General features: G+C 35.1%; 1 protein-coding gene and 2 long non-coding RNA genes across 3 annotated transcripts in view; all 3 read left to right on the top strand.

Annotated features, from left to right (window-relative positions):
* The window catches only part of LOC105445932 (tyrosine kinase receptor Cad96Ca-like), a 29,655-nt gene extending 21,521 nt beyond the window's left edge, over positions 1-8,134 (top strand). Inside the window, exons 10-11 of the mRNA XM_030978300.1 lie at positions 7,807-7,906; positions 8,047-8,134. Of these exons, the coding sequence (XP_030834160.1) occupies positions 7,807-7,906; positions 8,047-8,106 (160 nt within the window). The 3' untranslated portion in view covers positions 8,107-8,134. The remainder of the gene's footprint in view (positions 1-7,806; positions 7,907-8,046) is intronic.
* LOC105444016 lies at positions 4,609-5,675 on the top strand. Its single transcript, XR_004062777.1, has 3 exons — positions 4,609-4,764; positions 5,141-5,245; positions 5,598-5,675. It is a non-coding gene; the product is annotated as an uncharacterized LOC105444016 (long non-coding RNA).
* Positions 6,140-7,432, top strand: LOC105444005. Its single transcript, XR_972931.2, has 3 exons — positions 6,140-6,168; positions 6,584-6,689; positions 7,343-7,432. It is a non-coding gene; the product is annotated as an uncharacterized LOC105444005 (long non-coding RNA).
* Positions 8,135-13,748: the final 5,614 nt, after the last annotated feature.

Genomic DNA, 13,748 nt, shown 5'->3' with positions numbered 1-13,748 from the left:
ACTTCTTTCTATTTTTTCTGAGTCATATGGAAACGTTTGCTTGTATTTGTCTCATAAAAGAAGTTAACCCAAACTGACTCCCACACGGTGTTGAGTGCTCAGGGGTCACAGGCCACTGGCTTCATCGGGCAGGTAGTTCCATTATGTTCATGCGTAAATTAACCTTTAGAAAATGAGGGGACACATTACATTGTACAATAGGGACACACATTGTTTTTATTGTGCAGAACATACTCTTTTATTGACTTACTTATTGCATGATACTATAAAACCAAAATGCATTTTGTATTCTAACAATTGGAGTACAAAGAATAAAAACAGGTGAATGAAATGCCTAAACACCACAAACACCTGGTGAGGAAGCATTCATAAATTTGAATACATAATTATAGTTGATAAACGACTCCGATGAAACTATAAAACCAAAATGAAATTTGCGTTCTGGCAATTGGAGTACAAAGAATGATAGGAGGTGAATGAAATACTTCAACAACACAAACACCTGGGAAGCTAGGAAGCATCCATACATTTGAATAATTTAGTAGATAAACAACTCCGCATGTGGACGTTTGTTGGAGCAGAAAGCAGTGGATTATTAACAACACCAACCCATTTAACAGAATGTCGGAACGTAAATTAAATTTGGCGCGGTTGGAAAATGCATCTGTCTATACCCTACGGCTTTAATGGTACGATCCAGTAAATTAAAACAGTAAAAGGGCTCTTATTTTAAAATTACTCATTATATAAAACCCAAAACTTCAGTGATATCAGAAAAAATATGTTATATCTTACTAATAATTAAAAAAGATGTATAAACATTGTGAAAGTGTCGCAATTTACGATAAAAGACACCGATTTAGCGAAGATAACGTCATTAGTGCGCTTTCATCAGGGAATTCAAGGTCAAAAGGTCAATTCAAACGCTGATAAGTTATTGGTCGAGCCTTTTTGTTTCCTTTATTCCGACAAAATTATACAATCAATCAAAACAAGTTTAATACCAGAAGAAAGCTAACGATTAGTATTTCCATTAACCGCTTGCCCCAAAGTCGCTTGACCACAGTGAAACGAGTGGGAGCTTGCGAGAGCGGCCAAAGTGTGATTGAAACTCGCTATTTGCTCTTCTCCAACGCAAAAAGAGACGACATTGTGCTTCATAAATGTATTTTTTCCGACAAAAGAACAGAAAATTTGCATATGGTCTTTTTGTATTATACTTTATGAAATGTGACCCGAGTGACTCCCGGGCGCCCCAATGCTGGACAGAAACGCACATTTTATAAAACTTCACTTTTTCATGGAAAAATGCTTATTTGTTCTATGCACGCAAGTTAGATTGAGCGGATGATACAACGTTTCCATATGGTGGATACAAAGGTAAAAGACGTAATGCACACAAATGTAGCACAGCTCATTTCAATAGTTTCCGACATACACCAATGTATATGAACATAACTTCATATTTTCTCGGGTAAGGTTTTGCATGTGTCATGCAAACAGCTAATCTAACATTCCCTTTTTTATTTGTTTTATTTTCTTTTTGCTCTTTTCCCATACCATAAACAGGAACAACCACCCCTCCTACAACGACCGGTATGTCCATCTTTTTGTTCTTCCGTTCTATCATCATTCATTTAATTCATGTATTATCATTATAAAACAAATACTTGTGAGCGTTACGATCCACACAAATGCTTATTGCCAGTTACCAACAAATTATACTAAATTTATAACTAATATAGATTCAAATAGGCAGTGAATTTGTTTAATCAAACATTGCGTTTGTATTTAAATTCTTAGCTTTAATATAATATTGATTTTTAAAGTGTTCCATACTTTTTTCCTCCACAGGAATTTTATTGATTTTCATTTGCAATAAATTAACAAGCATAATATATTTATGGTAATTTACATTTATAATATAAATAAAATTGAATACTCAAGATACAAATATTTGTTGAACTGTCGTTTTAACAGAAGACATACATATTTTAAATAATGTATTTCTGATATTCATGGAAAAAGTAAGAGAAAACAATACAAAATACACATATTATCTTTTGATTATTGGGCTATACAATCACTTTGTTGTGACCACTGCTAATGATTTGGAAACAAATACATACAAATATCCTTTTATTTGAACAAATTCCTGAATTGAAACCATTTTCTTGTGAATTTATATATTATTTCTATAATTCGAATTTGAATAATATTAGTCGATGTATTTTCGTCTTGCGATTTGGGTTTTAAGTTAGGTTTACAGTAAGGGTAAGGGTTGCGGTAGGGTTTAAGGTTAGGTTTAGAGTAAGGGTTAGGGTTGCGATTTTTTTTTAAGGTTAGGTTAGGGTTTCATTTGGGTTTTATGTTAGGTTTAGAGTAAAGGTTAGGGTTAGGGTTGCAATTGGGTTTTATGTTAGGTTTAGAGTAAGGGTTAGGGTTAGGGCTGCGATTGGGTTTTAGGTTAGGTTCAGGGTAAGAGTTACGATTGCGATTGGTTTTAGTTTAGGTTTAGGGTAAGGGTTACGGTTGCGATTAGATTTTGTGGTTAGGTTGAGGGTAAGGGTTAAGATTAAGCATCATTGGTTAGCGTATGAAATGGATCCGGAGCATTCGTCCCGTTAGAATGTGTCATATACAACCGCTGAGTAGTTGTAGAAAACTAATCACAGATTTGATGATTTCATCTAGAACTTGTGTATTTAGATCTTGTATGAAACATTGCTCATCATCCAGAGCCCACACCATGTACATGTGTGCCAACTGGTCTGAGTTCTGGGGCTTCTGCAGGTATAGCTGTCTTAGCCATCCTGTTAGTGGCTTCTGTCATCATCAACATCATTCAATTCATCATGTTGAGGAGACATGAGACCAGACCAGGTAATGATATTCATCAACTTTGAAAGATGGGATTAGAACGAAGATAAGCTATGTACATGTTTGTTTCATGATTGTTTTACCTCACTGCATGCTTAGAAGGCATGTGTTTGCTTGTAAATACCCAATCACAGAAATGACGGCTTTGAGTCCTCTGCAAGGGACCTGACTTGGTACTGCTTAAAGAGATTAAGGAAACATAATACTGGAAGTCGATAGCGAAAGTATTTTCTTGCATATCATAACATCTATCGCTTTCTTAAACGAATTTATCCTCCCATATCAATACCTTAGGATAGAAATCCATACTTTAGACTAAATTTGACTTCCTTGTTGATAAATTTGCCATATACCTCTTTTGTGCACAAACAAATTATGTAAACATTCATATTTGCTTCTTTTTCTTTTTCTTTTTACAAGATTTGAAGAGTCACTGAAAGCTGCTTCTAGGTTAGTATTTAGCAGTTCGAAATATTTATACAAACACCATTTCCCCACACACAACTCTCTCACACACACACACACACACACACCAATATTCGGATGTAGTGAAATATGAGAAACCCAATAAAATTAAGGATGATATCATTATTCATGCGTTAACGTGTCACATATGTAAAAAGTATAGTGAAACTCGAGTTTGTATTTATATGAATCAACATTTAAGGGCATTGAAAAGTAGTTCATTTGAATGCACAATGAAGACATTTTTCATAATCTGGGAAACGAAATTGATTACCTATGTACTGTAACACATAACACGAACAAAACTGCTCTAAAACGAGTAATTGGAAATTAGTCCGGTGAGATGGCCATGAGGTGGCGCTGTACAATAAATAGTAGCAGAGAGTTTGGCCAACTTGGTTTCACTGGGTCACAACATGGCGGATATTTTTTTGTTTTGTGCCTGCTCAACAAAGCAGTAGTCGCCATATTGTGTCCAACTCGAATCGGGTTGACCAAACTCTGTGTATAGATGGCTCTGAATAGTAGGATGGGGCAGAAAGGTCATTTGTTCAGTATCGATTTTTTTCATTATTTTTCACAGAGAAGAAGGACATGTATCCCACGAGGCAAACGACAACATGGCGTATGAGATGATTCAGAACGGAGATAGAGGTGAGAAAATGTGTAAATTAGTCAAGAGTTTACAACGAGGTCAGCGTTAGTACCACGAAGATTCATCACGAAGTAAACATTTACCCACAAAATAAAGAGGGTTGTGAATTGCCATAAAACGTAGACATAACGTCTCACAACCACACAAATACTACCATACTAAATGATAATATTTTTCTCCCAAACTGCACAATACATCGTAACTATCAAGGGTATTACTTGATTAATTAAAGTAATTAAGACATTCCACAGAAAACATTATAAGCTTAATCATTCTCTCTTATCAGATTTTTGCTAGGCCTACTAATTTAACAGGGGTTTTAAAACTTACCTCTAATATCGCAAATTCACCTCGCCCTCCCACACACACACACAAGCACACACACAAACACACACACGCATACATACGCACACAATTATTAGTTTATGGTGAATACTCTTTCACTTTCGTTTTATATTCGAAAGAAATCTAGAAAAGATTATCCAAGGGTAGGCGTGTAGCCTTATCCCTGTTTTAGAGTGTGAAAGAATGCTTGAATTTGATCTTTGAAGTATTACAATCGTTTTAATAATAATTTAATTTTTGTGTTATAGCATACACAGCCCTCAAACTCGGTCCAGCCCACTCTTCCATCATTGCTTCTGAAAACGTGACGTTCTTCACCAGACTCGGGTCAATTGGACGGGGTGACTTCGGCGGGGTATGGAAGGGAGAACTCCGCTCGAATCAAATCCAAGTAGACGTTGCTATCAGGCAGATTCCAGGTGAGGTTTTGCCAACCACTCCCTATACAAAATAATAATGAGTAAAAAGACCGAAAGGCAAATCGCTTTGATGTATATCAATGTAGCCTAAAGTAACATGGAACTTTACGAAATGTTGTGTTATCATTGATGAACAGAGATGCCATCAGCTTTCTAGAAAGTTGTATTTCAGTATGACCAGAACAAACGTATAAAGTAAAACCCCGCTTGAACAGTTAACTATATGTATATAAATACTTGTCTAAACCGTTTTACCTCGATCTTGTATTTACAACTGTATGATTGACTTCTGAAAATAACTTTACCGCACCACTCTCTTCGAATTTGAAAACCCAAATAGTCACAATAGTTATAAATAAAATGTATCTTCTCTTAGATCAAGTGACCAAATCAAAGAATGTTCTTCGAGCTGTCAAGGTCCTTTCTGAGCTACCGGATCAACCTAATGTTGTCAAGTTCCTGGGATATTGTCAAGAACAAGGTAAAACATCTCTTCGACCAATTAATAATCTTTCGAGTGTCTGTTTAATTATATACATATTATTTTGAATATGAGCGTTTTTTTTAATAATGTGGAGCGCAACCTTTGTATTCAAGTCAGTATAGCTATTCTATCCTGCCTGAAGGTACGTATCAATTTAAGTAGACTCGCGTCTGAAGAACCCAAAACGATTCAATCAGTAAAACAAGAGGGTATTGGAAGAACAGTCATTTGTATTTAGTAATAAACCCAAACGTTTCCAATACTATATCGTGATGTCTAATGAAAGATTATGTTATAAATCAGTTTCATACATTTATTTCTTCAATTGAACGAATTGCCGATGATGCAGGTAGCATTCTGTATGAGTTCATCTCTGGGGGAACCCTACTCACCCATCTACAGACCACAGGGGTGCAATCCCAACCAACATACGGCAAACTCAAACCAAACGGAGTTCGTGTCGATGAAGGTAGTCTACTCAACCTGGCTTGGCAAATTGCAAAAGGGATGCACTATCTTGCATCAAAGAAGGTAACCTTATTTCATGACTTGCAATAGAAGAGAATTAACAAAGGGAAAGGGGGAAGGGAGGGGGAGAGGGCAGTTGGGATACGAGAAGGATGAGAATTACACAAATGGAAGAAGAAAGTGGAAGAATGGGAGAGGAGTAAGACAGTATGGTGTGAGGATGGTTATGATGATCAAAGGTGAATACAAAACATCCAGATTATATAATTGTGGATTTTATTTATTTATTTATTTATTGTTATCATTTTGTTTATCTATTTCTATTTTCCTTTACAAAGATCATCCACGGAACACTCTGCGCTCACAATGTGTTACTAGCTGATAGAAAGCAATGCAAGCTATCAGATTATGGACTCAGATTATTATCTTCATCACTGTTTAGCGGCAGAGGTGTGAGTATTATCACCTTATTTAATGATTATAATTATCATCAGCATAGAGATGGATGGCACATCTTTAATGAGGACCACAATATATTTAACTGACAGAACATATCGGAAAATCTTGAAACTACCGACACGTCACCATGGAATTATGTGTTTCATGATTTATCACGTTAGTAATTTCCCCATAATGGTTTATTTATACACCCTGATTATCAGCGATTTTATTAACCGTGGTGTTTGTTTCATTTTTGCCATATGCAATATTGTTTTTGATGTATTTTCAAATCTGCTAGTAAATTGAAAACAATTAAGCCATTGTCTGCTAATCACGATTCATTTAAAGCCACGAATAAATGATTATCACCTCTAACTTAAAAGTTAACACGATTTTAAACCTTCTGTATATTTTCTAACATGTCAGAAACCAACTAGATGGAGTTCGCCTGAAACCATGGTAACTGGTGACCAATCAACATAAGGAGATAGCTGGTCTTTTGGTATCGTCTTGTGGGAAATTGTGACATTAGGTGAACAAATAATGTTTATATCGCATATAATTTTGTGTACCATCTTAAAGACCATGAAGTTCTTCACGTAGGAAGCCTTTTAAGCGTTACAGCTGTTCTTCATCAGGGCCTTGCCATTATTATTACCCTTGCAATATTATTGCCAGGTGGAGTGGAGTGGGTTGAGAGTTTCAAATAAGGGTTAATTTTTTGCAAAAGGAAGTATGTGCCGGATTCGAACCCTCAAACCTTGGGTTTAGATTCAAGAGAATGAGACACTATACCACGAACCCCTCCACTTCACGTGTATCATATGGTGTTATGAAGAAAAGTTGAATAAATAATTGCACTTAAAACAAATCAAAATAGATCATGACTAATATACTTGTTTGATGCATTTTAGAGATGAAGAATTCAAAAACTGCTTATTCTACTCTTTAAGACCCACCAATAACGATTTTTGATTTATTGCATTGTTCCTATTAAAATACATGTCACAGATATGAATAACATTTAGTCTTAAATGTCCACTAATTCCGCCTGTTCTATGAAAATAATGTTGATAGAAACAAAATATATATATATGAAGAAGACAGTACTATCCAAACCGTTATGTCTTATATTCATACAATGGATTAAATGTTTGACATGTTTTATTACTTTGATTCTTAAAGGTGCGAGGCCATACCCTAAAATGACCTTTGACACTGTCCAAAAGGAGGTTGCCAATGGATACCAGATGCCACGCCCTCGTCATTGTGGACAGGAAGTGTAAATAATCCTTATTTAAGCAGTTTTTCCTTTGTCTAGTTCTTATCGTTCCGTAAATGTCATAATTTTCTTGACTCACTCGATGCTATAATTGGTTGTTAGATTCAAATGCGGATATATTTCCCGAAGTACAAGATACAAGTTCATTCTGCTCTAGATCTTAATCTAAATACGTCTCAACACTCCTAGTTAAAATGAAGCGACTCGGAATGGGTGTGCGCATGAAATGATGAAATAAAAATATTAAAAATGTTGTTGCACACAAGCCTTGAATCTGTCTTAATTGTGTATTTCTTTTTATTAGATTCATTTCAGTTTTTCTATTCGATTTCTATTATATGAGGATCGTCTTTTTCGTATCTTTCAGGTATACGGTCATGTCTGGTTGTTGGGAGAAGGAAGCTACAAGTCGGAGTAACTTTCATCAGATCCTCAAGAGTTTGGAAAGGATTCTAGAAAAGACTCATGTAAGATGGACTCGAATTACCTTCTTCTTATATGTCTAATGCAGAATTGAGTTTCCTAATTACATATCCGTTTGTATTATTCCGAAATTTTAACTTATCCTTGCAACTTCCTCTCCAGCTTTTCTTTTTTCTTTTCACAGAATTACCTGTCTCTCAATGACTTGGATGAAGGATTGTATGCGTCTACACTGGACATGTGAAATAAAGCCTTGTTCGGATATGCAGCGATATTACAATGAGTCTACATCTTGTACGCTGTACGATGGTCGGATCAGAGCCAACTGAACTAACTTGTGTTATTGTATGATTGATTGATTGATTGATTGATTTTATTCGTCAAGTATAGAACATTGAATGCTTACATAAAGCAAAAAGAAACGAGAAGATACATTGACAGGATAACCCATGAAAGCCGGAAAAGGCTTATTTCCAACGGGGTCCTATAAAGTACGTGTACAGTACGGCATGAGAATAAAATATCACAACTAATAACTACTACGAATATTACGAATAAATAATATAACATAAACAACAACAAAAATTTCTAGAACTTATAGCAAACAATGATCTACGGTATATTATGCAAGATTAATCTTAAAAACATGCGCTACACATAATGAACTGTGATTTAAGATAACTGATATTACTGTTCTTGAAGGGATTCACGCTTTAGGTATTGTTTTAATACACTTTTAAAGTGTGAAAAATTCTTAACTATTTTGACATGTTTTGGGAGAGAATTCCAAATAGACAAGAGTGCTGAATCAGGCTATCGGAAAAACATGTAATATTAAATTCAGTATGTAAAAATGTATTCAGTATATGTCTTTTTGAAAATTATTCTTTTTTCATGATCATTTGGTAGAAATTAAGAAAAAAAAATAAAAAAGTAATATTTAAGATATCTAGAGGTGCAGGTATTAACACAAAATATGAAATTGTGGATATCAAGAGGTCCGGTGTGTAGCAATACATTCATCAGTACAATCTCATGATTGACCAATGTTAGTGTCATTACATAGCATTAATATGGACTTTTAGATTTGCGTGGACTGATACGTGTGACGTCCATTCAAGGCAGTGCATTAAAAGGACGTCGATCGTAGCAATCCACCTTTGTCTTCGTGCAAATCTAAAAGTCCCTAATGTTTGTAGATGACCACCTATTCCCTTTCTTCTTTTTTTTCATTGCCCCTTCCTTTATCTCTGTCTCTCTCCTATCTTGCACTCTCTCCCTTTCTCTCTCTTTTCCTCTCTCTCTCTCTCTCTCTCTCTCTCTCTTTTCCTCTGTGTCTTCTTTTCTGATTGACCAATGTTAGTGTTATTTCATAGCATTAATATGGACTTTTAGATTTGCGTGGACTGATACGTGTGACGTCCATTCAAGGCAGTGCATTAAAAGGACGTCGATCGTAGCAATCCACCTTTGTCTTCGTGCAAATCTAAAAGTCCCTAATGTTTGTAGATGATCACCTATCCCCTTTTTTTCTTCTTCATCACTCCTTCCTCTCTCCCTGTCTCTCTCCTCTCTCGCGCCCTCTCTCTTTTTCTCTCTCTCTTTTCCTCTGTGTCTCCTTTTCTTCCCCCTCTCTCTGTCGATTCATATCTCTCTCGCTCTCTCTCTCTCTCTCTATCTCACTTTATATCGCTCTCTCTGTCTCTTTCTCTTTCGTTCTGTTTCCCCCTCCTAGCTTTCTCTCCACTCCCTCTCTCTCTCTGTCAATCTATCTCCCTCTCTCGCTCTGGCTCTCTCTGAACCGTCATCTGTACATGTTAAACATATACTTCTCATTTAATACTAGTCTCTCACGTGTGTATAACCCCCATGAGTTATATACAATTACATAAAGATTGTGTACTTGTATTTGTATGATTCTTAGTGCTTTTTTACCATGTAAATACTTTGTAAGAATATTGTACAATTCAGTCCCCCCCCCCCCCGGGCTGCGATGCATAGCTTTTTAAAAACTAAACCATTATTAAGGTTTTGTTTTTGTTAATGACTCTTTCTTGAGTTTCAGCGCATTCCAATAAGACATCGAATTCTTAGATCGCGAAATTTCCAGATTCTTTGATGATAAACTTTTTAGTTAAAGTGACTCGGTAACATCGTTGATGGTTGATGAAAAAATTGCTAATTTTTGTATAAAATGTTACTTATTATATTCCTTCTACTGTACTAACCCTCTGTCATGCAAAACAAAAATCCAGAAAAAATTCTCAAACCACAAAAATATCTATGATTTTCTTTGAAGGCGTCACTGTGCAACACCCTCTAACAGTGAATTCTCCCAACCGTTTTTCCATGAAAAAAAGACATAAAACAGGCTATTAAGAATCTTTCAACACTTAAATGTCTGGAATGGTATGTAGAGCCAATTTATTGCCTTGTGACGATTTACATTCACCTAAAATGTAATTTAATTGTAATAATATAGTTGGGAGAATTAAGGAATCGATCAGATCAGCTTTTCCCGATTTGTATCATTAATAATGGTTCGTTTTCACTCAAATTTTCAAATTATCTTTAATTGTACATCTAGCATTGAATTCACTACCTCAGCACCACTTTCTCTCATCTGAGCAATGTTACCAAGTCCCTTTAATGAACCAATTTGTAGTAAAAAACGTTGATGGCCATTCGGTACTAGTTTAACTAAATAAATTTGTGTAGAATATGAGAAATTATGGATCGAATATCACACTTCCTAATGTTTTTAAAAATCTCCAAGAACTTTGGTCACCCCCATCACACATGTGTAAGTGTACATGCGTGTACGTGTGTGTGTGCGTGTGATTGTGTGCTCTCGATTTTATGCGCGTTTATGTTTGTGTAGATTATAAATATGAAGGGTACTATAATGTGCTAAGGTTATGTCAATACATTTTCGATGGTAAAATGTGACAGTATGGCTTTACGATGCTTTCTATGTTATACGTCGATTACTTGTCAAAAAGTTTCATGTGAAGGAATCAGTTTTGTTTTTGTTTTTTGCGCATTCTATTTATACAGAATGGACACACATGTTACATATGCAAGGTATTAAAGTATAGGCCCATAGCTCAGCAATGACAATCATATAGAAAGTAATTGCCAGTATAATTTATTCCTGGCCATAACGTTCTGAAGTGTACATAAAGTTATTTTACAACTCAACACAACTGAAAAAGGTCTAAGAGATTCTGTATTGAAACATGTGTTTGAAAGCGAAATCAGAGAAAGCATAGCAATATAATGTAGCAGAAAAGAAAGTATACAAACAAATTTAAAATACATGTATGACTTATCAAAAGAATTGGTTGAACTTCGTTTGATAATTTGACTGATATGTGTAAGTTAAATTTGATGTTGTAGTTACCTTTTGTGTTATTTGTGTAAGATTTATGTTCTATTGATGTGCAAAGATTTGAATGTGAAATAAGTCCTCTAATGAGGCAATTATTTATCTTCCGATTTAAAAAAAAATGTTTTGATATAAGCACTTTAATGTTTATAGCGAAACTTTATGTTTAAGTGTATTATAGCAAAGGCTAAAAAGAAATCGCAATTTTTTATATTTTATAAACCTATTCAGATTTGATAAAGAAATGTTGATATAATTTTGAATGTATTTGATACTGCTTCTTTTTCATAATGTACTATTAATGTGAAGTACTACTATTAACTTTTAATTTACTTTTGACACGGATGATTGAAATCAAACAGACGATGATTTGTCAAAAGATCACTATATTATATCCAAGACTAGGCCTATTACAAGTCTAAATTCACACAATTTCTTAAGGCCTTAACATATTGATACAATATATGAAATATTACTGAAGCCAAACGTAGATATGGCAAATATAGAGTAAAATAAACGTGCAGATGATTCAGTTTTAGTTCAATCTGTCTCTTAAAAAAAGATTAAACAAGGTTCAAACTTTGCATTCTGTACTTGTGTTTTCTTGTTGTTAAAGAACGTAAAATATATGCTTATTTCATGTTACTAATATGTTATTACGAAATAAAAGATAGTAAAGAATTAAGACAACGTTTTGTAGCGTACACTTGCGTAACCGTAATTGCAATAGGGACATATAGGAAATATGTGTGGGAGCCTATATGATTACAAGGAAAGTTGGACTTTTGGGTCAAAAGTTCCCTGTCTGAAAAGGTTTATACCAATAAATAACTTATCATTGCACGAGTGAATTGTCAACATATACCATATAGGCTCAACTGTCTCCCCTCCCCATAACACTAAAAACTTACATACCGGGAGCACTAAAAACTTATGATACATAGGTGTTATGAAAAATAATTACATGTAACTTCTTTTTTTATGCGAGTCCCCCCCCCCCCCCCCCCCACAAAAAAAAAAATCTTGAATTATGGAGGGGGGGGGGGCGGGTACTCCGAATATGCCCCCTCTGCCACTCCCCCCCCCCTTTTCACAGTCTAATTATAGATCGTTAGCAATATGACAGGTTTTGAGTCTTATCCCCCAAACAAACAATTTCACGATCAAATTTCATGACAATTTCATGGTTTGCCAAAACGAGTCCTGATAGTTAACATTTGCATTGATATGATTCCTTGTAATGTCGTTATATAATTTATTATGATGTATGGCCTATGGTCTCCAACATTATATGTTGACGAAACAACAACGGAGTAGAACTTGTTTGCAATACGCCCTCACACGGCATGCGGAATTCAATTTATGTAATCGCTCATATTAATTGTGACCGTGGATTTACTTGATTATTACCAAATATAAGAGTTTCTGTAGCATTATTAACATGTGTATGGAATCTTGAGGGTAGCTGTAATGGTAAGTGTGATCTTCTCATTACTTTGTATTCATGATTTCACTACTATGTTACTGATATTGAACTCTAGAGGGCAAATATATGACTATTATACTTAATTGCAGTTTAAATATACATTTTATAGAGCTTTCCTGTTGGTAACTTCCGCATGCAGTTGGTCATTCTGATTGCACTCCAATCTAGAATTCGACTTATACATGTACCAGCTAGACTTTTACGATTCTAAAAGAACGCATTATGCATTCACTTGTCGAGCGAATTTCCAAAGAACAGGGACAATACAATTATGTGCCTTTGTGTATGGTAAACAGACTAGTCACGTAAGGGTGACTAGACGCTCGACCTTGTAAATCGTTTTCGTTTCCTTTCATTTGTGACGAAATTTCCGTCTATAAACGGTAAAGCATTTGGCAGGTTTTTTTTTCCATAACTCTCCGACTCATCATTCAAACGCGTATCGGACGTGAATTCAACTTTCATAAAATAGGCGCGTGAGGAGTGAATTACTAAATTTTCCAGTGATGGTCATGGTCTTCCGCTAAGTTTTTCAAAATTGCGTAACTTTCTAATTAGTTATCCTATATTCCTTATGTTAAAAAAAAAAAAATCCAAAATCCCTGGTTACTTACTATTTGATTCCCCTGCTTTACATAATTATATATTTATAGGTGGAGTCCACTTTGCCTACATTAAGTGTTGCCATGTGCGGCAAGTTTTTGAGTTGTGTAGGGAATCCTATCTTCAAAAAGTATGGTGCAATTAGTAAACCGCTCTATATAATTTGAAACACGTTTATTCATTTTGAGATATTTTTACTTTTAAACCCAGATCTGTCTTGCAAAATAGATTTGGTAATGATATGAAGCCAAAAGGATTCAACTGACGTTCTCCTCAAGCAGAACAAAAAAAAATGACAAGAAATCTCTTCAAGGAGACATCGGCAATCGACCCGTTTAGAATGGATGGTTTGAATGCATTGCAGGTTTTTGCAGTCCTTGCGCTTGTTCATGGTAAATAGTTATTAATT

This window comes from Strongylocentrotus purpuratus, unplaced genomic scaffold, assembly GCF_000002235.5.
Source record: "Strongylocentrotus purpuratus isolate Spur 01 unplaced genomic scaffold, Spur_5.0 spur5_scaffold_1, whole genome shotgun sequence".
In the NCBI taxonomy this organism is placed as follows: Eukaryota; Metazoa; Echinodermata; class Echinoidea; order Camarodonta; family Strongylocentrotidae; genus Strongylocentrotus; species Strongylocentrotus purpuratus.
The sequence above is the reverse complement of the archived record's forward strand: the minus strand, read 5'-3'. Positions and strand labels throughout refer to the sequence as shown.